The sequence below is a fragment of the Ostrinia furnacalis genome, unplaced genomic scaffold, assembly GCF_004193835.3.
Source record: "Ostrinia furnacalis isolate ACB-3 unplaced genomic scaffold, ASM419383v2 OfSCF2046, whole genome shotgun sequence".
NCBI classification, from domain to species: Eukaryota; Metazoa; Arthropoda; class Insecta; order Lepidoptera; family Crambidae; genus Ostrinia; species Ostrinia furnacalis.
In genome coordinates, this window is record NW_021132285.1 from 88,267 (window position 1) to 114,449 (window position 26,183).

The following is a 26,183-nucleotide window of genomic DNA, read 5'->3' on the forward strand; positions in this document are numbered from 1 at the left end:
AAAATGACCCGATAATGTATGTGTTCACACATTTTAAGGTATTCTTTGAAACGCACCCATTTTCAAACGAAATTTGGAGATACCTACTTAGCTAAACGAATGCGAATAGTTTAGGCGCGCTTGAAACTGGGTGCACGTCGGGGAATTCAACCACATTGCCGCATGCTCTTGAAACTTTCAAGAGGAGAGCGTATCTTCACCTTAAAAAGGCCGGCAACGCCCCTGGGTCTGCGTGTGTCTATGGGCGACGGTAATCACTTACCATCAGGTGATCCGTCTGCTCGTTTGCCTCCTGTCACATAAAAAAAAAACAAACAAATAAAATAAATTAAATAAACTCCTAAAGTATTCATTGGATTTTGGTCTTTATTCTTTACTCACTTAATGCCTTATTCGCCTGCAGCCGGAGAAGCAGCGTCAGCTAGAGGCAGCTAAAGCCCGCACGGTGCGCCTGATGCTGGAACAGGAGCTCAAGTACATCCGCGACCTGCGCCGTGAGTACATTACAAATCTTAACACTGGTTTCAAAATAGGATTATATTCCCCTTTCCATTTCCATGTCATTTCATTTCCTTACATTTCCATTTCATTTCATTTCATTTACATTTTAGTTACATTTCATTTAAATTTCATTTACATTTCATTTACATTTCATTTACATTTCATTTACATTTCATTTACATTTCATTTACATTTCAGTTACATTTCAATTACATTTTAATTACATTTCATTTACATTTCACTACATTGCATTCCCATTTCATTACTATTTCGTTTTTTCTATATCAATTCAGATGGCATCGGCATGGGACACACTGAAAACCAGTTTCTTGGCCTGGCGTCACCGTGTGTCATGTTTTCATGACATATTATAGAGTGGGCTCCCATTCCAAATAGGCATAGCAATAGAATAGAATTATTTATTTGCAAATGCGACAATGTGGAACTGTTCAGTCTATTGTTCCTTCTTTATTCGTGTTTTTTTAGGCGATTATCGCTAAATTCGCATTTCAGATCTAAGTTTTGGGTACTTTTTAAGTTTAGATCCTTTAAATCCTTTAGTCTTAGTGACTTATTTATTTGGACATAATAGGCTAGTTGCCTAAAAAAATTTTTTTAGTCCGTAATGTTTAATATCAAAAAATATTGGACACATATATTTTTATTTGTCAATCTAACAAATAATTACATAGTTATGGTGCGTTGAAGTAGCGCACGACGTCACAACGTGCGGCATTTTTAAGCAAGCGTTGACGTCACGGGCCTCTTCTTATGAACTTTGGGGCGCTTTATCTCTTTAAATTTTCATTAGTTTGAAAAAGTGAAAAATACGTGTAGAGTATTTTTTGATAAGTTAACTGACGGACTAATTAAAACTCTTGCTTTTTGACCCAGGCAACATCCCCATTGTGTGCTTTCTGTTTCACTGTATGTTGCATGCCAATAATGAGGGCTATCGTTTTAGCGCTCACCAGTTAGCGCCACTGTAGAGTAAGGTCCTGTCACTTGCTAGTAGCGAAGACAGTGGCGCCAACTTGTGAGCGCTAAAATGGTAGGAGGACTATCGCATTTGCACTCATCAAGATGGCGCCACTGTAGAGTAAGGTCCTGTCAATCGCCAGGGGTGCCAACTGTTAAGTATAAAAACGATAGCCCTCATTGTCGTTGGTTAGATGTGTGAAACGGACAATACGGACATTCATTGTTTATCACTATTTTGGTACCACATTTACCGCAATAAAGAAATTCTATTCTATTCTAAAAGTTGCATATTTTCCAATGTGGATAGAGTTACATTAATATGTTCTCATGATATTTTTCCAGAGGAGCTGTCGAAGGTTCCAGACGTTCGCAAGCAAGCGCAACTAGAGTCGGCCGAGCTACGCTGTTCTAAGCTACAGCGGGAGATCGACTCCATCATCACGGGACAGGTGACGTGCACTCTATTGCTTGTGTGTTAAGAGCTATTTTACTTTACGCTGCATACGCTGTTCCAGGTGAAGGAGTTGGGTAGTTTAAGCAAATGTAGTGCGAATATAGTGATGATAAGGTGTATATTTCATCAAAACGGTGCACTATAAGGTCAAGCGCTTAACTGAGCGAGTACCTGAGGTATGGGAACGACACGGGAGGGTGTTTTCGTAACAGTCAAATGTCAGCGTGACTTCAGATCTGCTTCAGTCGGCCGTTTGGTGTAGTGGTTCGAAATGGACTACTATTCCGGAGGTTGCGGGTTCGATTCCCGCACAGTACAAAGATTTGTGTGCATGAACATATTTGTTTGTATTGGACTGGGTGTTTTCTATGTATAATATGTATGTATTTACAAAAAAAAAGTATATAAGTACGTTTATATCCGTTGTCTAGTACCCATAGTACAAGCTTTGCTTAGTTTGGGACTAGAAGCGCAGTGTAAAATGTCCAAGGATATTTATTATTATTATTTATATGATCTGTCACGTCACAATATGTCAATGACACCCGTCCCGTGCCGCTTTCATACCTCAGATACGTATGCCCGTTTTCACCATCAATCCCTAATTTTTAAGTGACCCCTATAAAACAAAATTCCTGTTATGTGTTACCATAGGGATCACTTAAAAAATTGGGATTGATGGTGAAAACTGGCATGACTCATTTTAGAGCAAATTGACTGTTTGATCACAGTTCATGAAATATGCACCGTATGTCAACATATTTGGACTTAATTTGTCGTTACTTGAAACTTCTTCACCTGGATTCATACAGCACATACGCAGCGTAATATTTGTATTGGCATCATAAGATGTTATACTGTTTCTCTAAAAGTGCTGTATGGGTGAACGTGACAACACACTCAGTTGTCTCTTTCTACCATACACACATACTGGGCACTGTATACAGATGTACACAGTAACGCATACATTTTATGTTCATCATTCCATCATTCACGTTGTGTTTTGTTTGCGACGACAGTTTACTATGTTGCGTTTTAGTTTGTACAACACAATTTTTGGTTTTATATCTAGTTGCGAAGTAATACTGCATTGTTGTGGCGTTGAAAATTAATTTTTATTTTGATTTGATATATTTTTTAATGGCGCAAGTACACTATGCAGAAAATTGTCCAAGTCGAAGCGCTATCCCGCACACCGAAGTATTCGCCAACACGCGAGGGGAAAGGAGAAATTAACCGAGATGGTGTTCACACTATTACGTGTTGGCCAATTCCCCGCTGTGTATTTGCGCCATGGCGAAAAAGCGAAGATTACGACTACCAGTTAGCGCCACTGGCAAGTGATATGATAAGATCTTACTTGACAATGGCGCCAACCTGGTGATTGCAAATGTCATACGCCCGTATTCACAAACGATGCTCGCTTAAGTGAAGCAGCAAATCGAACGCACAGCGTTGAATAGAGCTCTGTGATTGGTTCGTGTGTTACCCTGTGCGTCCAGGCACACTGTGAGACCTCATAATAATGTTTGTGAATACGGGCATTAAGCCTCCTACCGCTCTAGCGTTCACTAGTTGGCGCCACTGTCTTAGTCATAAGCAAGTGACAGGACCTTTCAGGAGGACAATGGCGCCAACTAAAAAAAGGCGCCAAAGTATAAAAGATGGTAACGCCATCTACCAGAATTTAAACGAGAAGTTTTTGTTAGAATTTTAATTTCAACGCCACAACCACAGAGGCGAAAGTGCGCCTGTCATCAAACTAACCCGAGCCACTCAATTGGTACCTAACCCAGTGAAAAGGGACTAAAGTCTGTCCAATGAAGGCTGAGAGCGGCCATAGACAAGAGTTGACCATAGACTAGTTGACAAAGAGATTCCTCGTTGTGGATAAAAAAAATGTTGACAGTGCTGTTTCTGAATTTCGAAAATGTTAATTTTATAAAATTATGTGCTGTGATTCTTTGAATAGTAACTTTCTGTCATATTATGTTCTTTTCGAAGAGATGAAAAGAGACAAACAGTGTTACATTACAGTGGTATAAAGCTGTTTTAAATAAGAGGCGAAATAAATTCTAGTTAGTAAAAATACCTTTTATAAAGAACTTTATAGATATTAAGAATAAATTCCAAAAGATATTTTAAAATGGAAATCTGAGGAAATGACAGTGAATCATTCGACTTTTTTGATTTCGATTCGACACGAATCATAGACCAAAGTGTTACCTTGTCTATGCCCGCTCCCAGCTTTCATTGTGTAGGCTGTATAGCTGGTCTGCTCTGTGCATGCTTCTTGTGACGTAGTCACTAAATGTTCACATACATACACACGTATTTAAGTATTTGTTGTTTGATATTTATTGTATGTTCATTCATTTGTGATTGTGATGTCTTTACTGGTCATATTTAGACATTTCAGATGATTTTTACATACAGGAGTTATAATTTAATTGCTAGATGTTACTGTAGTATATTGTGTGAATTTGTATTTTATCTATATTCAATGTAAATCGTAAAATTAAGCATAATAATTGAACATTGTGTATTTTTTTGTCCTAATACGTTTTATCTATGTATAAAATATTTCATATTGTTTATATCAAGACTGTATCACATAAACACAGTTGTGTTTTTAATTTTATTTGTATTTATTATGCGGTCGAAATTATATTTTGTCGGAAACGAACGTTTCACATAGATTTGCAATTTTATACCCCTATTTTAAAGAAGAAAATGGATTGAATATTTTCCAAGAATGTAAGTAATGTTTTTTCAGTGTAATATTTAACGCGGAATCTCATTCAATATTATTGTTCTAGTTAAAATGCGTTGTGTATGTAATTATTAAGTTAATTATGTATGTATTTAAAATGTTATATAACGCAAGAAATGTGCATAGAACCAGACAGTTTAAAATTAACTTAATTTCTACTAATTAATTAAAAATGTAACTTTCGTCTCATTCATTGTGGTTACGGGTTATGTAATTGTAACGTAATAATATTTTGTGTCGGTTTAAGTTCTTGTGTCGTAGCGCGTTTAGTATTTTAGTCCTTATTGAAGCATTTCTAATGGTGAGTCAGAAAAGCCTGAAGTTGTGAGGGTTTTGGACCTATCAAGGCTTAGGGCCGTTTTCCACCAAAGCGGAGACGAGACGAGATGTGCGGAGACAATTCTCATAACGGAAAGGTTCTTTCAACCAAAGCGGAGCGGTTCCTCTTTTCTTCACGCCCCCGTTAGGCTCCATTTTGCTCGTTCGTTCGTTTGTTTCAGCCGAAAGACGTCCACTGCTGGACAAAGGCCTCCTCCAAGGATTTCCACAAAGACCGGTCCTGTGCCGCTCGCATCTAGGCACTTCCTTCACCAGATCGTCGGTCCACCTAGTGGGAGGCCAGCCCACGAGCCGGAAGACGTAGCGTGAGCAGGCCATTTTGCTCAGTGCGACATATTTTGTTTGGAAATCTCATTTCCCTTCTGCTCAATCGTTTTCTCTGAAGCTCAAAAGAGACGAAACCTATAAATATTCGTCCTTAACCTATAGGGGACCCTGTGCATTTGTAGATCGAGGATGGCTTTTTCCTAAAAATAAATAAATAAAAGAGAATTACAACGATTACGCATAGCTGACAATATTTACTGGTTACTGTTGATTTTTTTTGTTTTTTCCTCAAGAGAGTTAAAAAAAGGAGACCTGTAACACATCTCGTGGGCTTAGTCATCAAAATGACAACTTCTCAAAATGACAACCGGGACGCAAAATGTCCACAAATAATCGAAATATCCGAAATAGACAATATTATCATGAGAAGTTGTCTTTTAGCGAAGTTGACATTTTAAGAAGTTGTAATTTCGAGAAGTGGACATTTTGCATCCCGGTTGTCATTTTGAGAAGTTGTCATTTTGATGACTAAGCTATATCGTGTCCTTTGGTGGGTATCGAGCCTCACTGTCGTTGGTTGCTCTCAGCCACTGAAGACGAGACGTGTTTATAATGGGACTCTACTTGCTTTCATTGCAACAACACATCATCTCGTCTCCCCTCGTGTCTTTTGATGGCAATTCAGCCTGAAAAGTGCGTGAGATTCTGTTCGTATTTTCGGGTCTCTGTCCGTATTGCTTTCGCTCATTGAGACAGAGACGTGTGTATTCTCTTGGTGTGAGGTGCTCATTGTCGCTGGTGCCCATAGCTGCTGGAGACGAGCTCATAAAACATCTTGTCTCACATTGCGTTTACTGTTTACGTATATCTCTGTCCCTATCGCTCTCGCTCAGCGAGAGAGGGATGGCCATACTATCGTGGGGTGGGGTGCTCATTTGTGCGAGACAGAGACGTATATTATCCTGGGTTGGAGGCTGATTGTTGCTGTCCGCAGCCGCTATAGACAAGGCTATTGGTTACCCATAACACATCTCGTCTGCTTTGTGTTTAAGCTCTCGCTTAAGCGAGAGAGGGACGGGTAGATTGTCGTGGGGAGTGGCCCTTGATGATCACCGCCCCGCTCTCGAGAGAGACAGAGAAGGTTATGCTGTCGTGAGGTGCAACAAAACGCCTATTATGTGTTACCATAGAGGTAACTTAAAATTAGGAATTGATGGTGAAAACGGGCAATAGTCTCTTATAACTGTCGTCTCCACTGTGGCGGTATACAAGTCACATTACTGCGTTATTCGCTAACGCTGTATCTATTTGTCCCTGTCGCTCTCGCTCAGCGAATGTGGGACGGCCATACTATCGTGGGGTGCTGATTGTCGCTCGCAGCCGCTGGAGCCGGCTTATAAAACACTGTGGGTAATCAAGTCTCACGTTATCCATTAACGCTGTATCTATCTGTCCCTGTCGTTCTCGCTCAGCGAGACAGAGACGTATATTATCCTGGGTTGGAGGCTGATTGTCGCTATCCGCAGCCGCTGGAGCCGTGCTTATAAAACTCTTTGGGTAATCCAGTCTCACGTTATCCATTAACGCTGTATCTATCTGTCCCTGTCGCTCTCGCTCAGCGAGACAGAGACGTGTATACGTGGGGTGCTCACTGTCGCTATCCGCAGCCGCTGGAGCCGGGCTTATAAAACACTGGGTAGTCAAGTTTCACGTTATCCATTAACGCTGTATCTATCTGTCCCTATGGCTCTCGCTCAGCGAGACAGAGACGTATATTATCCTGAGGTGGTCAGCTCATTGTCGCTATCCGCAGCCGCTGGGGCCGGGCACGCGACGCGCGCTCGACGCGAGCAACGTTATTCGCTAACTTATTATCGGATCGCTCTGACTTCTCTGTCCTTCTCGCTCTGGCTAAGTAAGACAAGGACGAGTATATTCTCGTTGGGTGGGGTGCTCACTGTCGCTGTCCGCAGCCGCTGGAGCCGGGCACGCCTCTGGGCACGCGGCGCGAGCAACGTTATTGGCTAACGCTAACGTATTGTCGGATCTCTGACCTCTCCGTCCCTGTCACTCTCGCTAAATGAGACAGAGACTTGGGGTGTTCATTGTCTGCGGTCCGCTGCCGCTTTAGCCGGGCTTATAAAACATCTTGTCTCACTTTGGCGCAGTACGTATTTTCGGGTATATCTGTCCCTGTCGCTCCCTCTGTGCGAGACAGAGACGTATATTATCCTGGGTTGGAGGCTCATTGTCGCTATCCACAGCCGCTGGAGCCGGGCACGCCGCTGGGCGGGCGGCGCGCGCCGCCGGGCTTCCTCAGCGGCCTGCCGCGCTCGCTGTCCAACCTCACCGGCCAGAGCCTGCGCCACTTGCGCCAGGTACTACATGTTCATACTAGCCTTGGGCAGACCAAACGCGGGGCAGTAGCAGCGCAGTTTGAATGCGGGCCCGCGCAAGTTGTTATACAAGAAACTCTTTGAAGTATGTCACACCAAATGGCAATGCCAGATTTTGTATGGAAGGTGGCGTCTTTTTTTTTCGCGCGGCCATCGACCAATCCTTGTTTTTTGATTACAAAATAGTGTAATAAACCAAACTTACTATGACATGTATACCTCTAAACTCAGTCTAAAAGACAATGCCGGAAATAGGCGTCTTTTTTTTTTTCGCGCGGCCATCGACCAAACTTTGTTTTTTGATGACAAAATAGTGTAATAAACCAAACTTACTATGACATATATACCTCTAAACTCAGTCTAAAAGACAATGCCGGAAATTGGCGTCTTTTTTTTTTCGCGCGGCCATCGACCAAACTTTGTTTTTTGATGACAAAATAGTGTAATAAACCAAACTTACTATGGCAAGTATACCTCTAAACTCAGTCTGAACTGAGTTACGAGCATTAGAAGTTTGATGATTTTCATACTAGAATTGCTTTTTGCGAGCAAGTTTTGTAAGAAATTGCAACAAAATATTGCGCTATTTATTTATTGCGCTGATTCTGCTGCATACTGATGTCTGGAGCCTTTAATGGATGACATTGTTTGTTTACACATACAATGTCACTATTTTGTTGCAATTTCTTACAAAACTTGCTCGCAAAAAGCAAATCTAGTATGAAAATCATCAAAATCAAAAAATCAAAATCAAAAAATATTTATTCAGTTTAGACCACAAGTGGCACTTATGAACGTCAATAGAAAATAATAAAAAAAGAAAAAGGTAGCCCTTATGGGGCACTTTACATGTATCCTTATCTTTTGGGCCCTACCAGCGCTTCGAGACAAACATATGGCAAGTGCTGAGAAGAAACGCCGGAACAAACTCAGTCACCACTTATTGCCAGGAATTATCTAACGGTAATCATTAGACATCGGATTATATGCATTTGCATTATTGCATATGCAAACGCATATAATGCTATTTTTATAGCGTTATTGCATATTTTGGTACTTTTTCATTGACAGTGCTTATTTTAGTATTTATACGTGTTAGACGTGTTGTACTTCGCCGCCGTCCCCACGCCAAACATCAACACATCGCCCTCGCACGCACTGCGAGCGATCCGTACCAGTGTTGCCAGTCGGGTCTTGTCAGAAATGACCAGAAATATAAAAAAAATGTAACCTTTTTGAATAAAAAGTAACCTTCATTAGGGGGGGGGGGGAAGGGGGTTGCGGAGCGAAAATGAATGACCATTCCATGAAGACCGAAAAGTGACCGGTCGTATAAAAACGTTTCCTGGATTTGCGTTTTATTATCAAAAAACATTCGCTAAAATTCATTTTTTTTAACAAACAATAAATCAAATTCATGTTTAAATGCAGTTTATGACATAATTTTTAAATTGTCACTATTAATATTTTTTACTATATTTATATTGTCACAAGAATTACAACCAATAAGTACCTATATAATTAATTAATTATGTATTGTGAAAATAAAGTTAATTCTAATAATGTTTTTTTGATTGTGCATATTTTGTGCATATTTCGCCCTTTTTTAGTGCATATTTGCATGCATATTTTGGCATTTTGATAGTGCATATAATCCGATGTCTAGTAATCATCATCAAACTTCTAATGCTCGTAACTCAGTTCAGACTGAGTTTAGAGGTATACTTGCCATACTAAGTTTGGTTTATTACACTATTTTGTAATCAAAAAACAAAATTTGGTCGATGGCCGCGCGAAAAAAAAAAGACGCCACCTTCCATACAAAATCTGGCATTGCCATTTGAACGCGCGCACTGCAACTGCCGAACGACAAACCAGGCGGCGCGGGAGCGGGACAGAAGCGGCGCGAACGCGGGCCCGCGCTGTTGTATTACTATGGCGGCCATATTAGCATGACTCACCGGAGGCAGGGCGGTAGCAGCGCGTTGAAAGCGGTGTTCGAATATTAAAATTTTTGACAACCGCCCGCGTTGCAACTGCTTTGAAACTGCGCTGCTCTCAGTGTGCCTCAGCCGCGCTGCAACTGACCCGCACTGCTTCTGACCCGCGTTTGGTCTGTGGAAGCCTTTAAGGCTGGTTTTAGAGTCGCGCTGATCGCACGCTGATCGTCGGCGCTTACAGATCAATATGTATGTAATTGAAGGAAACGTTCCTGAGTGACGCTGATCGCTCGGCGCCGACGCTTCATACAATTCCGCTGTCAGCGCTGACGGTCTGCGTACGTCAGCGTGACTCTAAAACCAGCCTAAGATTTTTGGGACGGCAACAATATCTATGCATGTGTACAAGTTTATAATAAAACGACAGGCAGGTTAGATTAGGTTATGCAGTTACCGTTGTTTTAGGGCTATATTTCACCGGGACACCATGGCGGCGCAACCAGTCGCCGGCTACCAACAAAATGTATACAGCTCTATAGAGAGTTACTCACCTGGTGTCCGTTTGGTTGCGCAAAGCTGCATACATTTTGTTGGTATAGTCTGGTCTGTGAGCACGTAGAATTTTGTCTAATGACCCCGAGCTACCCATCCTTATCGCTCGCGCGTAATTATGTTGCTATCGCGCTCGCACACTCACTGCGGGTGCCAGTCGCACAGTCGCGACAGTAATATAATTACGCGCGAGCGATAGGGATGGGTAGCTAGGGGTCATTGGACAAAATTCTACGTGCTCACGGACCGAGCTTTAGCGGCGACTGGTTGCGCCGCCATGGTGTCCCGGTGAAATATTGCCCTTAATCGTAATAAAATCTGTTTGTTAATATTCTAGTTTATGTTGTAATAAGAAGAAGTTACTAAAAATTCTATTGAAGTGAAGGTCCGCCCTGATGCTTTTATTTTCGAGTTGTATCTTTGAAGCCCTTGTAAACGTGAATCGCGATTATACGTTCAATATTTGAGGTGGGATGACAACTCTTAGCATGCCTCCGGTCTTGTGTGTCAGGCGCATAAATTAGAAATAACTCGTTTTTAATGTAAATTGTATGTTTAGAGAGCATTATTGAACCCTATTAGTTATTTACAAGGACATTATATTTTACTCAGAAATGGGCCTCTTATTAAAGCATTTATTTTGTTTAAATACTGTATCTACCTTAAAACAAAACCTACCGCGTCTACAAACCGCTAATCTCCCAGGCGCGACTGAACAAGACGCAAGAGGCACCGCCGCTCGCTCGCCAGAACAGCGACGATTCCCCGCACAACCACACCGTGCCCCTCGTCCCCACCACCTGCCTGGACAACGTGTCCCCACCCCCTCTCCCCCCTAGAGCTACCGACCGCCGATCCACCCTGTCCCCTCCCATCAACCCCCTAGCCAAACCCAAACCCACCTCCAGCAAAACCCCCAAAAGACTCCCCGACAAACCGTTCCCTATGCACCAATCCATGCCTCCGTATCAAGATCAGAGGCTCCGGTCGTCGCATTCACTTGATGGGGACTTGGAGGGGCCGCAGCCGAATTCCATAGCGCTGCAGATGAGCTACCCGCTGGTTAATGTGCCTCCGCCGCCGTTGCAGGTATGATGTGGGTCTTTCGAAGGTCGGATTGAAGGCATAGACTATAGATTGTGTGCGCACAGATACAGAATGGATAGAAACGATAAACTAAACTATACTTACGAGCAAAAATATGGAATCACCCCCTTGTGTTTTGTACCGAGCGAACTTAAGAACTGAATGACTATGTATGTATCAGTGGCATTAATTTAAAGTTTATAATATTACTTTTAAAATGGTGCCATTTTTATTTGCCTTCTATTAGTCATTTAGTTTTTGTGATCGCTCGAAACAAATAGGGTGATTCCATATTTTTGCTCACGAGTGTAGATCAACATACTCTTTAGTTTTTTTTGCATAGTGGTTCTTATATCACTAAATACTTTAATAAAAAGTAGTATTTTTTTCTGTATCTCTGTAATAGCGAATCGAAGGGGACAGCAAACACTTTGGTAAACTTAACAGCTGTCAAATATCCAGAGATAAAAAAGTAAATAACATTTCGATGGAAGAACACTGAAAGATCATTTTCGTTACACATTTCAAAGTTGATATTCTGTCTCTTTTCGTTACCTATAGAAAAAATGAGAGGGCTTAAATTGTTTTAGTTTTGGATCTGGTCAATAGAGAATTGTAATTGCGTACTATTATAAGAATCTAGTCCATTCTGTAACTGTGTCGATTATTATTTCTTAAACATCATTAAAATACAACCTTTGAAAGACCCAACAAAAACTATTATTCATTCTATAGATGATTTTTCATCGTCAAATCTATCATGATCGTAACTAAACTAATTTATTTGACGACGAAAACTCATCCTTATTGCTATAGTAACAAGGTGGTGGTTATCACAACTCGCTACATCTATGCAGTGTGTGAAACAGACAACCTTAGCATTTTATATGTACCTTTTATTAAGCTTCTTTTTTCATCAATCACATACATTATTATGCTATTTTTCATTCATTCACGCTAAGTAGGTTCTACTTAAGATTTCAAATGAAATATACGGGGTTGTACCATTTATTTGTCTCATATGTTACCATTATGTAATGTATCAAATTTGCCTAAAAGCAATGTGTTAACGTTTCAAAACAGTGACTAACTAATCTTGTTACTTTACATGGGATTCTTTAGGTTGTTAAGAACATAAATATTTGAGTTGTAATAATTTTTACTAAAATATTTTGGGCGTTATGTAGGTAACTGTAGGTTACAGTCTGGAGTATAAATATTTGTTTCAAAAAGTGACTCGATTGGTTGAAGTCTAAAATGTAAAGAATATTATAGCTCAAATAGAAAAAAAAACTTATCTTCCAATTTCATGGGGTTACCCAGATAGACCCAAAATGGTGTAGTTATAATAAAGCTGACTTTGCATTGGACATTCTAAAGACGACAGCACGTCAAGCTATACACTGAAACATCTTATTCAGATGTAATAGCTGCTATATTGCCTCAAAAAGTATAGTCTGATCTGCTGTACTCTTACAGGCAACTATCCAATGCTGTTAGCCAAGCGAAAACTGATCTTGAATACATAAATAATAGAGTTCATTTTTACATACAGACGGACAACAGATCGAGTGTGCCAGTGTTGCACGTCCGAAGCCAGTCGTCGCCGGAACAGCTGGATACAGAGGCGCCTCCGATGCCGAGACGTGAGTGGATTGTTTGTTATAACGCGGTTAATAGTATCAGGCGTTACTTAATATCCTACTAAAGCCTGGTCCGTGGGCACGTAGAATCCCGTCCAATGACCCCAAGCTACCCATCCTTATCGCTCGTGCGTAATTATATTGCTGTCGCGACTGTGCGACGCGCGAACGCAGTGAGTGCGGCCGATAAGGATGGGCAGCTTGGGGTCATTGGACGGGATTCTACGTGCTCACGGACCAGGCTTTAATTATAAAGGCGAAAAATTGTGTGGATGTTTGTTACTCTTTCACGTAAAAACTACTGAACGGATTTGGTTGAAACTTTACAGTATTATTATTTGTAACCCAGATTAACATATAGGCTATAATTTATGCGAATCTGTGGCACTAAATTTCACGCGGGTGAAGCCGCGGGCAATAGCTAGTCTGTTATAATGCGGTTGTAGGTTCGACTCTCGTAGGAAGCAATTTTGGTGAGAGTGCTGATGGAGATGTAAAAGTTTGTATACAGGGTGTAAGGGAGAGCTTGGCATAACTTAAATGACGTAAGTTAAGAAAAAACATTGGTCTTTCTTCAAGTTAAATAAAAGTTGACTTTGCTATTTTTTTTCTTCGTTACACAGCATTTTTGTATTTAAAATTAAAATAATAACAAAGTTTTAGGAATATGACACTTTTATTCGAAAAATTTATTAAAACGAAATTAGTTCTACTCAACACATTTAATCAAATCATTAACATCATCAAATCACTTCAAAGTCTGCAACATGAGTAGAGTATACGTGGACACGGCGGAACCGAACGTCACGAGTAGTCCGTAGTCCAGCCGGTAGAACCCGCCGGTCGTGAACCGGACGGGCCGGTCCAGGACCACGCCGCGGAGAGAGGATAGGTCGCTTCTCATGGACGGGCCTGGAAGAGAGAGCCTTGATACAGTATAGTAACAACGACACGAGCCCGTAGTCCAGCCGGTAGGACCACGCCGCGGAGAGAGCACAGGTCGCTTCTCATGGACGGGCCTGGAAGAGAGAGCTTTGGTACAGTATAAACAACGACACGAGCCCGTAGTCCAGCCGGTAGAACCCGCCGGTCGTGAACCGGACGGGCCGGTCCAGGACCACTCCGCGGAGAGAGGACAGGTCGCTTCTCATGNGACGGGCCTGGAAGAGAGAGCCTTGATACAGTATAGTAACAACGACACGAGCCCGTAGTCCAGCCGGTTGGACCACGCCGCGGAGAGAGCACAGGTCGCTTCTCATGGACGGGCCTGGAAGAGAGAGCTTTGATACAGTATAGTAACAACGACACGAGCCCGTAGTCCAGCCGGTTGGACCACGCCGCGGAGAGAGCACAGGTCGCTTCTCATGGACGGGCCTGGAAGAGAGAGCTTTGATACTACTGTATCTGTAATGGTAACACTACTATTCCCACCTCTCGATCCCACCGCTGCATCTCCTATGTAGCCAGGATCTAAAGCTTGACCGTCAATAACAACCCAACCAGTGAAGGTCAAGTTTGTCCCAGGGTAAAGTTAAACTGTCATTGGACTCGCAACGAAATTCTTGCAGCGATATGGAAATCATTGGGGGAGGCCTTATGTTCAGCAGTGGACGTCCTCCTGTGGTTGGAATGATTAGTAACAACGACACGAGCCTTCAGTCCGGCCGGTAGAAGTCGCCCGTCGTCAATAAAAAATAATAAAAACACAACCCTTAGGCCTGCCATACACGGACAGCTTGAAGCAGCTAGTATCGACAGCTTCAAGCTGCGACTGCATAGCAAAATACAGATACAGAACCTCTCGAGCAGTTGCGACTGCTTCGAGCGGTTGGCAGCACGGTGAAATTAATCCTGACTACGACTGCGTAAGCAATTCGTGTATGTTGATCACTGGCTAACTGCTCGAGCAAGGCTCCATTACCGCAGGAACCTACACAGTTATAGATCGCTTCATCCACGAAGACATGCCCCACTAATTTACCGTCTCGGTCGCGCGGGGTGCGGGGAGTTTAATCCGAGCAATCCGGGCGGCATTATAGTATAGTCTGGTCTGTGAGCACGTAGAATTTTGTCCAATGACCCCAAGCTACCCATCTTTATCGCTCGCGCGTAATTATATTACTGTCGCGTCTGTGCGACGGGCGCCCGCGGTGAGAGTGCGAGCGCGACAGCAACATAATTACGCGCGAGCGATAAGGATTGGTAGCTTGGGGTCATTGGACAAAATTCTACGTGCTCAGGGACCGGGCTTTAGTGTGTGTGTGCACTTATGGATGATTTAGCGTGTACGGATTATAACACACAAACATTAGCGGAAGAATGGTGGGGTGCGTCTTCGTGGATGAAATTATCTATATGCGCTATGCCTGTATATTATACTTACTGATATTCCTCCCAATGAGAATGTTGTCCACGGTGCTGATGATTTCATCCCGGTGCTGATAAGTTTTCTCGCATCGGTAGAGCAAACTCCAAAGCGGTGCGATGCAGTTGAATATGGTTATTGACCAAGCGAAAATGGCGTAAGATAGTGGTGTGTCCAATCCCTGCAAATATCAAAGATGAAAAGGAAAATATACATAAGAAGGCTCAAGGACACCCGAAGGGCGATGGAGCGGGGTATGATCTGAGTTTCCCTGCGTGACCGAACCAGAAATGAGGAGATCCGCAGGAGAACCAAAATGATTGATATAGCCCGCAGAATCGCTAAAATCAACTGGCAGTGGGCGGGGCACAAAGCTCGTAGAGCTGATGGCTGCTGGGGCAGAAACGTTCTCGAGTGGCGACCACGAGCCGGAAGACGGTAGTCTGGGCAGGCCTCCCACTAGGTGGACCGACGATCTGGTGAAGGTCGTGGGAGGTGCCTGTATGCGGGCGTCGCAGAACCGGTCTTTGTGGAAAACCTTGGGGTGGCCTTTGTCCAGCAGTGAATGTCTTTTGGCTGACCAACAAACAACGTATAAGTATTAAGCATACTAACCCGATCTAGATTGATGACTCGAATTATATGATGCAGGTAATTACCCATAGTCCACAGTTGAATGACGTTATTCACCATAACCTGAAAGCGAAGATAATGTGATAAGTAAGAACAATAATATTAACAATACAAGTTAAAATATTTGAATAGGCGGACTAACTCTTATGTTACGCATATTAAACTAGCTTTTGCCCGCGGCTTCATCCGCGTGAAATTTAGTTTGTCACAGATAGTTATAAATTATAGCCTATTTGTTATTCTGGGTAATAAATAATAATACTGTAAAGTTTCATCAAAATCCGTTCAGTAGTTTTTGCGTGAAAGAGTAACAAACATCCAAACTTTCGCATTTATAATATTAGTAGGATATTAGTAGGATTAGTATCTGTATCACTTACTCTTACGCCGTATGTTTTGTTTATGAAGATGTTTTGTTCAATCAGCACCAAATAACATTTTTTTAACCAGATGACGTCGCATAAATTGTTGGACACCATAGTTATTGACGGACCAACTCGATTTGCACCAATTTTTCTGTTCAAACTATTGTTCTTCCTTACAATATTACTAACTCCTTCCGTTTTGTTGTTCAAGTAATGTCCTCGAAGTATATCTTTGATTAATTTGAGTCGGTACTCAATTTGTATTATATTAGCGCACGTTTCAATCGCAATAACGGTATTTTTTAAATACATGACGTACTCAATTGGATGAAATTTTAACATTATGTTAATTTTATTAACGATGAAGACCCACGAAGACAAATCAGTTGCTACGTATAAGCAGCAAAGAGAGAATAATCTATAGGTCGTTTTTGTTATTTTTGATTTTATGATTGTATTGTACGTTCCCAAAGCTTGGTCGATTTTTTCGTACAAATCAAAGTATTTTATTGTGAGTTTACTGTACTTGCATACGTAGCACAGATCGACTGCGTACTGTATAGTTTCGTACACGTACAATATTTGAATTAGGCCGACGAAGCCGAAATGGTCTTGTATATACTCGACGGTTGGACATACAAATTTTGACGCGGCTATGATGATTGCAAGGATTATAAATATTACGATGGCTATTTTTAGTTTTAAACCAGAATAAGTTACTAAACGACCGTTTTCACGTCCGACGTTGATTGCTAGAAATACTTTTAGCAATTTATGTATTGGAGTCAAAGTGTCAAATGCGTCTGTGGGTTCATTTCGTTTTTTTCTTGCGTTTTTCATTTCGTCCTGCTGAGTCAACCGGATTTTTGTTGTAGGTCTTTTTGTACGGAGTGTCTCTCTATGTTGTTGTGTAAAGAATGTATTGACAGTGACTATTGGGTAAATGACTCACGCCTTTTATAGGGGACAGGGGTTTTAATTCAATTATGTTTTAACTATGCATTAACTCGCACGTCGATCTCGTGAAACGATAAGGAGTGATGATAAATGATCAATCCTTTTGTAGTCGAGTTAAATAAAATCTCTGACCAATAGGCTGTTACATTTTGTTTATTATCGTTGACAAATTGAAGATAAATGAAATTCAAAAAATATTTTTTTGTATTTGAATTATTTTGTACTTATTAATTATATTTTTCGATCATCTCTGACCATTATTTCAGTGGTATGGTACAAGATTCTATCATGGTATTTATTAAGGTCAGTCGGGCTAGGATGCGTGCCGTGATAATATCTTATCGATGATTTTAGACGTCAACATGTATAAACTCATAAAACTCATTTATTTGTGCAAGTAGGTTTTTAAAAAGCACTTTTACACTTCCCAGTATTAACCCTACCACTGCTTCAGGACAATAAATACTTAGGCCAGTGCTGAGAAGAATCAGCGCAAGAAACTCACTTGTTATTAGGGTTATCGCGTAAAATCGATATAATGGCGTTCTTCTTCTTTTCGTGTCGACAACAAACCTACACAGTGTCAGCCCAAAACTCCGCCACAAGAGTGGCGTTGTCAGTAGCACTCATCATATCCTCCTGAGTGCAGTTGCTTATCACGACGAGCATCATAGGCCTTCAGATTGTGAATTTGAAATGTCCCGTACCTAATTTCTGTATTTTCTTTTGCAGCATGCACGGCAGAAGAAAAAGAGTCGTGGGAGCGCGGCACTCCGCCCCCAGGGACGCCGCCGCCGCCCTACGCACACAATACACAGGTTTTACCAGTTTTTATACGTAAAAGTTCCTAATCCTACCAATAGATGGCGCTGTGCGGAGTTAGATCGCGCGAGTGAAGTTTTCACAGTGCTCTTTATAGGTAAAAATAAATGTTCTCATATGAAGACTATCTGTAGACACAAATCGTTGTTTGCCTATGTCGTTCGTTCAGACAAATGACGCCCACTGCTGGAGAAAGGCCTTCACCAAGGATTTCCTACTTTCCGCGACCTTCAGATCGTCGGTCCGTCTATTTAGAGGCCTGTCCAAACTACGTCTTCCAGCTCATTTGTCTACATGTTATTAAATTAATAAATATGTATTTCCAAAATTGCAGCCATGTGCCGACCCACAGAGAGCCATAATATCGATGGAGGAAGACGACTCGCCGGCTTCGGTAAGTGTTTACACAAAACGTTTTTATTGTCATTAAATACCTGCCTTTTGCTAAATAATTATTTAAAATAAAATAGCTTATTACTTAAGAAAATATTAAAATATTCTGTTCAGCATTCAGTCTACTCGTTTGCCTCCTGTCACATAAAAAAAGCATTTCAAAAATATATTGATTAGATCAAGGATCCTTCAAAATCAGACTAAGGTCAATTGGTCCATCAAGAAACCTTTAAAATTAAACACTGGATCTTTGTTTATATTTATGTGTAATTAGTATGATAATACTTTTCTGCAGGACAACTCGACGTACTCTGGGCTGTTCTCGAATCTTCGCTCGGTGCGAGAATCCAAAGCGAGGACGGCTGTTCTGCTCAATTGGCTTCTAGGGGAGAGGAGGTAAGGCTTTGCGAAACAGAAAATTTTCCTGCTGTACGTCAAAACGTTGCATCGTTAGCAACTAGGGTTTCTGCTCGAGCCTTCTCGAACTCGAGAAAACTCGAGAAATTTGGCTTCATTCGAGACGAGAAAAAAATTGCCGGAGCTCGAGAATTCTCGAGTTTCGATTTTGAAGCTTTAATACTCTTGATAGCCTGTTTTCTTAGACAAAAGTAAAAAACTTACTTTTGTTTTATTATTTAATTTTGATTATTTAATAGGTTAACGTTGCTTTTAGACTGGCCTAGTCTTTCCTTTTTTAACTGATTTGATTTGCAAGTAATGATCTCAATCGAAACTAAGTAATAATGTTTACCTATGAGTATGCTATACCTATTTATTATGCCTATGTTTAACTCTGACTGATTTAAAGACCGAAAAATTTGTTAACTGTCTGTTAGGTTAGGTACCTACTCGTGCCTGCTCGTAAAGTTTATTCAAGTCGTTATACTTAAGAAATTTAAAAATTTATTAAGAAGTGTTTTTTTGTTTATAAAAAAAAACTATTTATCGTAATTTTGCTATTTGGACTTGTGTTCTTTGGAAAACAAGTGATTCAATTGTAGCTCCAGATTTTTTATTGTTATTTATCCTTAAGTACACGCGACTTTATGACTTTAGTTCCTTTAGTTAATAACTAAGTTATGATTATTAGTTAATATTAATTATGAAAGAAGATTTCATTTTTTGTTTATTTCCTTGCCAAAATAAGTGGTACTAAATTCTAATATTGATTGTTGTGCATTAAAGTAGGTATATTCGATTATAAAACCTGGGTTTTTATTAAATTTCAACCGATTTCAACAGTTTTAATTAAAAGACTCGAGACCCGAGAAAACTCGAGACTTTGGCCTCGAGAATTCCCGAAACTCGAGAAAAAAAATAGGTCGAGAAATCAGAAACCCTATTAGCAACGCTAGTAGAGAAGAACTATACTGAACTGTCCTTTATTTGACATTGACAGGGCCCCCCCCTGTCAATAGCGGATCGCTGGTTCCGACTTTTGCCGTAGAAACCATGAAGTTGAACGAAGATGGTGGTGCCCTTCTGTCAATGTCGTCGGTGGGACATTTCAGTGTAGTTCATCTTTAGTACGCGTTTTGTTTGACGGTAACACTGTCACTCTTTCTCTCTCTTAATTGTTCTTTTTTTTAAAGCGGTTAACTAATGCCCGTTTTGACCATCAATCCCATGTTTTAACATTTGTATGCCGACAAGGCTGATCACGGCTTGAACACATCTTTTGCTTGTACACCATACTCCTTACCTGTGTAACACTTCAAAACAACTCAAAATTTGTGAAACACAGGCTGTGTTTCACTGAATTGAAATAATTTGTGAAATTGAATCCCTAATTTTTAAGTGGTAACACAACAGGAATTTTGTTTACATAGGGGTCATTTAAAAATAGAGATTGATGGTGAAAACGGGCATAAGTCAGTGCCTGATGTATGGAAGCGGCACAGGAGGGGTGGCGTTGACATATTATGACGTGACAGAGCATACAAGTCAAAAGCCTAGCTGAAGTCTCGCTGATGATTGACGTCAACAAAAACACCCGTGTCGCGCCCATGCCGTAGGCACCGAGCTATAAATTGGTGTTTTCTTGACGTTTTCCTATGCCTCACAGTACCTATTTGTATTTATGTGATGCCTCACAGGAATAAATATTTATTTTTTGTGTTTTTGGTGGTAATTAAATATTTATTCCTAATAATTATACCTAATCACAGAATGATAATAAGTACTACCACAGAATAATAATAAGTACTACGTACAGAAGTTTTTCTTCGCGAAGGTATTCAAAAAAATGTATGCTCAATGTCATCAACAATATGGTGTAATTTAGCTTGTCTTAAGAGTCGAGCACCGTTTTGTTGACATACGTCAGTGATCGGCACTGCGCCGAAGCCATAGGGCTGACTTCGGTAAAATGATGTGTGACATGAGGTGTCAAACTGCGGAAAATGGCGGAGGAAATACATGAATAAACATGAATTATATATTGTGTTTTTATTATTATTCAGGCAGTTAAAAAATGCTGTACAGTATTAATTACACCACCGTTTTTATATATAGTTTATTGTCTTTACAATGCAAATGGGTGAAGAATACTCGTGCGTGCGTCAATGCTCGCTCATGATTGTCCTGTCGATTAGGTACCTCAGGAGGGGTAGTCGCGCGTGTTTTGGCTTCGATGCAAACTGAGATGAACAGGGATGTTTGGGGCCGTTCAAGTATTACGTAAGCACCAAGGGGGGGTGGGGGGGTCTCTGTTTTGCTTATTTTGGATGACATGGGGGGTAGGGGGGTCTAGATGGTGATTACGTCATCATTAGTTATTTACGTTTTTTCGGGGATTCCCGCAAATAAACATATGCGTAGGCACTCGCTTTGAGAACTGATTAGGGGAATTACCGCACATTAGGGAAATTACCGTGCGCTATTCACTTGTCTAATAATTTACTCTCGTGCCGACACTGCCCATTGAAATTTGAGAGCGTGTTTTGTTTGGATACTTAACGTATTGTCAGCATTGAAAGTTATCATTTGTGTTTATGTTGATGCATAATTGATGCAATTAATGTTTGTTATGTTCTTTATTTCTGATTATATTTTTTGTCCCTTACTCTATGTATATCAGTTAAACCTAATATTTTCATGAATTTTCCTATTTTAAAAATGACAATATAAAAAACATTTTTAACTAAAAATGTTTACGTAAGCATAGGGGGAGGGGGTTGGTGCTTTGCCTACTTTTGATGACAAGGGGGGCGGGGGGGTAAAAAATGGTAAGAAATCTGCTTACGTAATACTTGAACGGCCCCTTTAATGCTATCTGTATTGTGTTCCCAGATGCGCGTGCGCATCGCTGCTGCTTATATTGACGGATGGCTACCGCGGCGCGGCCGGCGTGGGCACGGCCACGCTGCGGCGCTGGGCCTACGAGATACAGTCCACCTTCCTCATCCCCAACGCGGTACGTGTAATCTCGTCTCATTGGAATTCAACTCTTATTGTAGCAGATGTATTCGTGCTGAAAAACTTTCGACTTCGAATCGTTCGCGTATCAGAATCGCCCTCGAAAGATTTAGTATGAAAACTGTTGTTATTTGATGAATTAAAGATGGATTTTGTTGATGTAGTATACTTTTATTTTACTACGCCATGACAAGAGGCTTACATGAACGAGACGAGAAGGCGCGAAAGCATAATGTCCACAAACAATGAGCAAAAAAAAACAAAGTTTGGCAACTTATGCCAATAGATGCCGCTATGCGTCCTTTTTTCAATTATGCATTAGAAATGTATCCTAAAATACAACAAAAACTTAACTGCGCCCCTGTGAACGTGACGTAAAGTGAAGAGTATAAGAACTAATTTTGACAATCGAGATCGTTACGCTATCGTTAAATTCGTAGACGAAAGTTTTTCGTGCATTTCAGCATTGACTTAGTTAGGCACTATACCATAGTTCATCGAGGATCGATTAGCATCAGGCTCAGTGACGGAGGCGCTTTTGAACATCGGTAAAAACCGACAATTCGCGCCATCGAATAAAAACTGTTCTATCATACGTTAAAATCGTTTATCCATTGTTGCACAAAATCAACCCGATCCCGAAATTGGATAGTTTTTATTCTGTAAATATTTATGATAAAGATAACAATATTTTTATTTACAGAACATGACGTTTATGTGTAATTTTTGCATCCTCAGGTGTTACAACTGAATGGCGTCGACGAAAATATGGCAAATGAAATCGAACATGTATTAGTAAACGGTAAGTTTAACCATATCGTAATTTCTTACAATAATACCTTTAGTTTTATTTTATTGAAAAAGAGAAGATTGTTTCAGATTTCTTGAATGCAAGATGTTTTTCTTTGGTGGAGGCCGATCAATTAAGGTTCTTAACCAATGTAGATTTTTTTCTATATTTGTTAGGTTAACATGACAGATTATATTATTTCCATTTTATTAGTTCGCTTTTTAACACAGTCGAGTATTAGATTTTTTATCATAAATAACTTTATATTTTATTTCAATAATATGTGTTATATTTTGCTATTATTAGCTTCATTTTGGTGTTGTAAATTATTATCGTGTTATTTTTCTCTAATTATTATTACATATTTGTTATGTCCACCATTAATGTATGTTCATAATGTGTAGTATAAAAGATAAGACAAATCTTTTTACCATCTCATAGTGTAAATTCGCTAACCAGTAAAGAAATCCCTTTCAAAACATTAACGTTAAAATGGTACGCAAAAAGGCGTGGCCGTAGATTGAGAAGGCAATGCATTCAGCGCAAATTTCTTAAAATTTGTCGTTAGTCCGTTCGTAGTCGGACTACTAAACGAGCAGTGGTTTATTGTGAATGCACTTTTTGACCTGTAAAATTTTAGTTTGTAAATTTTTACACAAATAGACTCACAAAAATTACTGACGAATTTGCTCACGCATGCGGGTTTGGCCTGCAAGCGCTGCTTTCGCAAAGAACAATTTCATCATTCATGCATTACGTAAAGCGTGATATAATTACGCGAGACTTGGGTCAAGCCCAAGTGCGAGGCTTCCCCATGCTGTGTAGAATTGGAACTTGAAACTGCGTATGACCGTAGCGTAATAGCTTGCGGCCAATCCCGCGAATGCGCGAGCAAAGGACATCTCCGATATCATATCTCTTCGGCAATCGAATAAACACTATTAAAACATAAATTAGAAAGACACGGGTCTTAACGCGACCTGCTTTTGGCCACTTGTGCTTGAGACCACGGCTACAGCATAGCAGCCGAAAGGTCAAGCCGTAAGTACATAATGTAACTCATTAATAAACGTCGCGTTAAGACCCGTGTTTTTCTATTTTAGTTGAAATGGAACGCGAAAGTTTAAATACTATTAAAACTTGTCACAGAATACGACAAAGAGGAACTCCTACGCAACGTGTTCCGCAAGGCGCGGTTAAAGGCCAAAGAGGAGCTGAGCCAGCAGCTCACTGAGTTCCAGGTCAAGCGTAAAGTGGGACTCGCTTCACTCTACTCGCCTGACGATCCCGTCATCGAGAAGTGTGACGTTGACAAGGCACAGGTAGGCAACCGAACAAATCCCTCCACTACCCATGGTTCTTCCTGCCTCACGGCGTACGAACCGAATCTCTGGATAGCGCGCGGGTACTTGGTCTGGGCTCCTTTCCCCAGGCGTTTTGCTTGTCTCCCTACAAATTTCTCTGATCCATGTCCCTTCTCATTGTCAATTCTCCTTCTTCTGGGGCTGCTAACGTTAATAATATAACATCACTTCTTCTCAAAACTTCGCCTGACTGTGTGCCAGGAGTGCGCGAACAGAGTTACTGCGACTACTCGTGAGGTCCTGGTGATAAATAGGTTCTTGCTCGGCTTTCTGTATTGCATCCAGCATCTTCTGTCGAGCTTCACCATGTAAGTTACATTCCCAAAGAGCACACTAACAGCAGGAGGCGAGGAGTTGTGCCAGTAGCTCACAGAGTTCCAGGTCAAGCGTAAAGTGGGGCTCGCTTCACTCTACTCGCCGAATGACCCCGTCATCGAGAAGTGTGACGTCGACAAGGCGCAGGTGAGCACACGAGCACAGCAGAAGGCCTTATTACATTGTGAAATGCAACAAAGTGTTGAGTATTGAGTCGAGGAGCTGAGACATTAGTTCAGAGGTCCAGGTCAAGCGCAAAGTGGGACTCGCTTCACTCTACTCGCCGGATGACCCCGTCATCGAGAAATGTGACGTCGACAAGGCACAGGTAGGCAACCGAACAAATCCCACCGCCGCCAATGGTTCTTCCTGCCTCACGGCGTACGAACCGAATCTCGAAGCTCCTTTCCTCGAACGCCTTGCTTGAGTCTACAAATTTCTCTGGTCCATGTCCCTTCCCATTGTCAATTATCTCTCTTCTGGGGCTGCTAACGTTAATAATATAACATCACTTCTCAAAACTTCGCCTGACTGTGTGCCAGGAGTGCGCGAACTCAGTAACTGCGACTACTCGTGAGGTCCTGGTGATAAACAGGTGCTTGCATCTTCTGTCGAACTCCACCATGTAAGTTACATTCCCAAAGAGCACACTAACAGTTGAGGAGCTGAGCCAGCAGCTCACTGAGTTCCAGGTCAAGCGTAAAGTGGGACTCGCTTCACTCTACTCGCCGGATGACCCCGTCATCGAGAAGTGTGATGTCGATAAGGCGCAGGTGAGGCAGCAGTTCAGGGTTCCAGGTTCCAGGTCGAGTCCACGGTGGGGCTCACCTTGCATCTAGTGCCTGACGACCGTCATCGAGAAGTGTGACGTCGACAAGGCGCAGGTGAGCTGAGCACACAACAGAGGCGAGGAGTTGAGACATCAACTCAGTAGTTCAGGTCGACGCAAGGTGGGGCTCGCCTCACTCCTAGCGCCCGACAACTGTTATCGAGATGTGCGACATCATAAGGTAGGGGCACACAGCACAGCAGGAGGCGAGGAGCTTACAGTTCCAGGTTCCAGGTCAAGCGTAAGGTCGCTCCTAGCGCCCGAGGGCCAGTCATCGAGAAGTGTGTGTGTACTGCGACTACTCGTGAGGTCCTGGTGATAAATAGGTCCTTGCTCGGCTCTCTGTGTTGCATCCAGCATCTTCTGTCTTCACCATGTAAGTTACATTCCCAAAGAGCACACTAACAGCAGGATACGAGGAGCTGAGCCAGTAGCTCACAGAGTTCCAGGTCAAGCTTAAAGTGGAACTTGCTTTGCTCTACTCGCCGGATGACCCCGTCATCGAGAAGTGTGATGTCGATAAGGCACAGGTAGGCACACGAGCAGCAGGAGGCTAGGAGCTCAGTTGGCTCAGTCAGCTCACGAGGTCCAGGTCGACTCAAGGTCGGGTTCGCTTCTCTCCCAGCGCCCGACAACCTCATCGAGGAGTGTGACTTCACAAGACAGGTGGGCATATTGCACAACAGGAGGCGAGGAGCTGAGCCAGTAGTTCAGAGGTCCAGGTTGAGCGCACCATCTTATTTTATCATGGCGTGCATCCTAGCCTGACAGGGTTGCGTTATTGAATGGTGGCGGCAACACTGAACCAACGCCTTGACGATGCTGCGCGGGCGTTGGTAAGACGACGACGGTCGAAAAACGCTAGGTGGTGGGAGGTGGTGTGAGAGGTCCCTAAGTTGCGTTGCGTGGCAACTTACTTTTTGTATGATGTGTGTCGTGATCAAGAGATCCAGGCGACGTTGCTTCGAGAGGCTTTGCGTAGTAGTGATATGCAGCGCAGT

The 26,183-nt window shown here is 41.7% G+C and overlaps 1 protein-coding gene across 1 annotated transcript in view; it reads left to right on the forward strand.

The window, feature by feature from the left end:
- LOC114354346 (uncharacterized) overlaps positions 1-26,183 on the forward strand; it is a 75,960-nt gene that overhangs the window by 41,410 nt on the left and 8,367 nt on the right. Inside the window, exons 5-16 of the mRNA XM_028306681.1 lie at positions 404-494; positions 1,825-1,931; positions 7,580-7,693; positions 10,909-11,292; positions 12,845-12,935; positions 17,985-18,070; positions 18,409-18,468; positions 18,763-18,863; positions 21,759-21,882; positions 22,623-22,686; positions 23,824-23,915; positions 25,046-25,126. Of these exons, the coding sequence (XP_028162482.1) occupies positions 404-494; positions 1,825-1,931; positions 7,580-7,693; positions 10,909-11,292; positions 12,845-12,935; positions 17,985-18,070; positions 18,409-18,468; positions 18,763-18,863; positions 21,759-21,882; positions 22,623-22,686; positions 23,824-23,915; positions 25,046-25,126 (1,395 nt within the window). The remainder of the gene's footprint in view (positions 1-403; positions 495-1,824; positions 1,932-7,579; positions 7,694-10,908; positions 11,293-12,844; positions 12,936-17,984; positions 18,071-18,408; positions 18,469-18,762; positions 18,864-21,758; positions 21,883-22,622; positions 22,687-23,823; positions 23,916-25,045; positions 25,127-26,183) is intronic.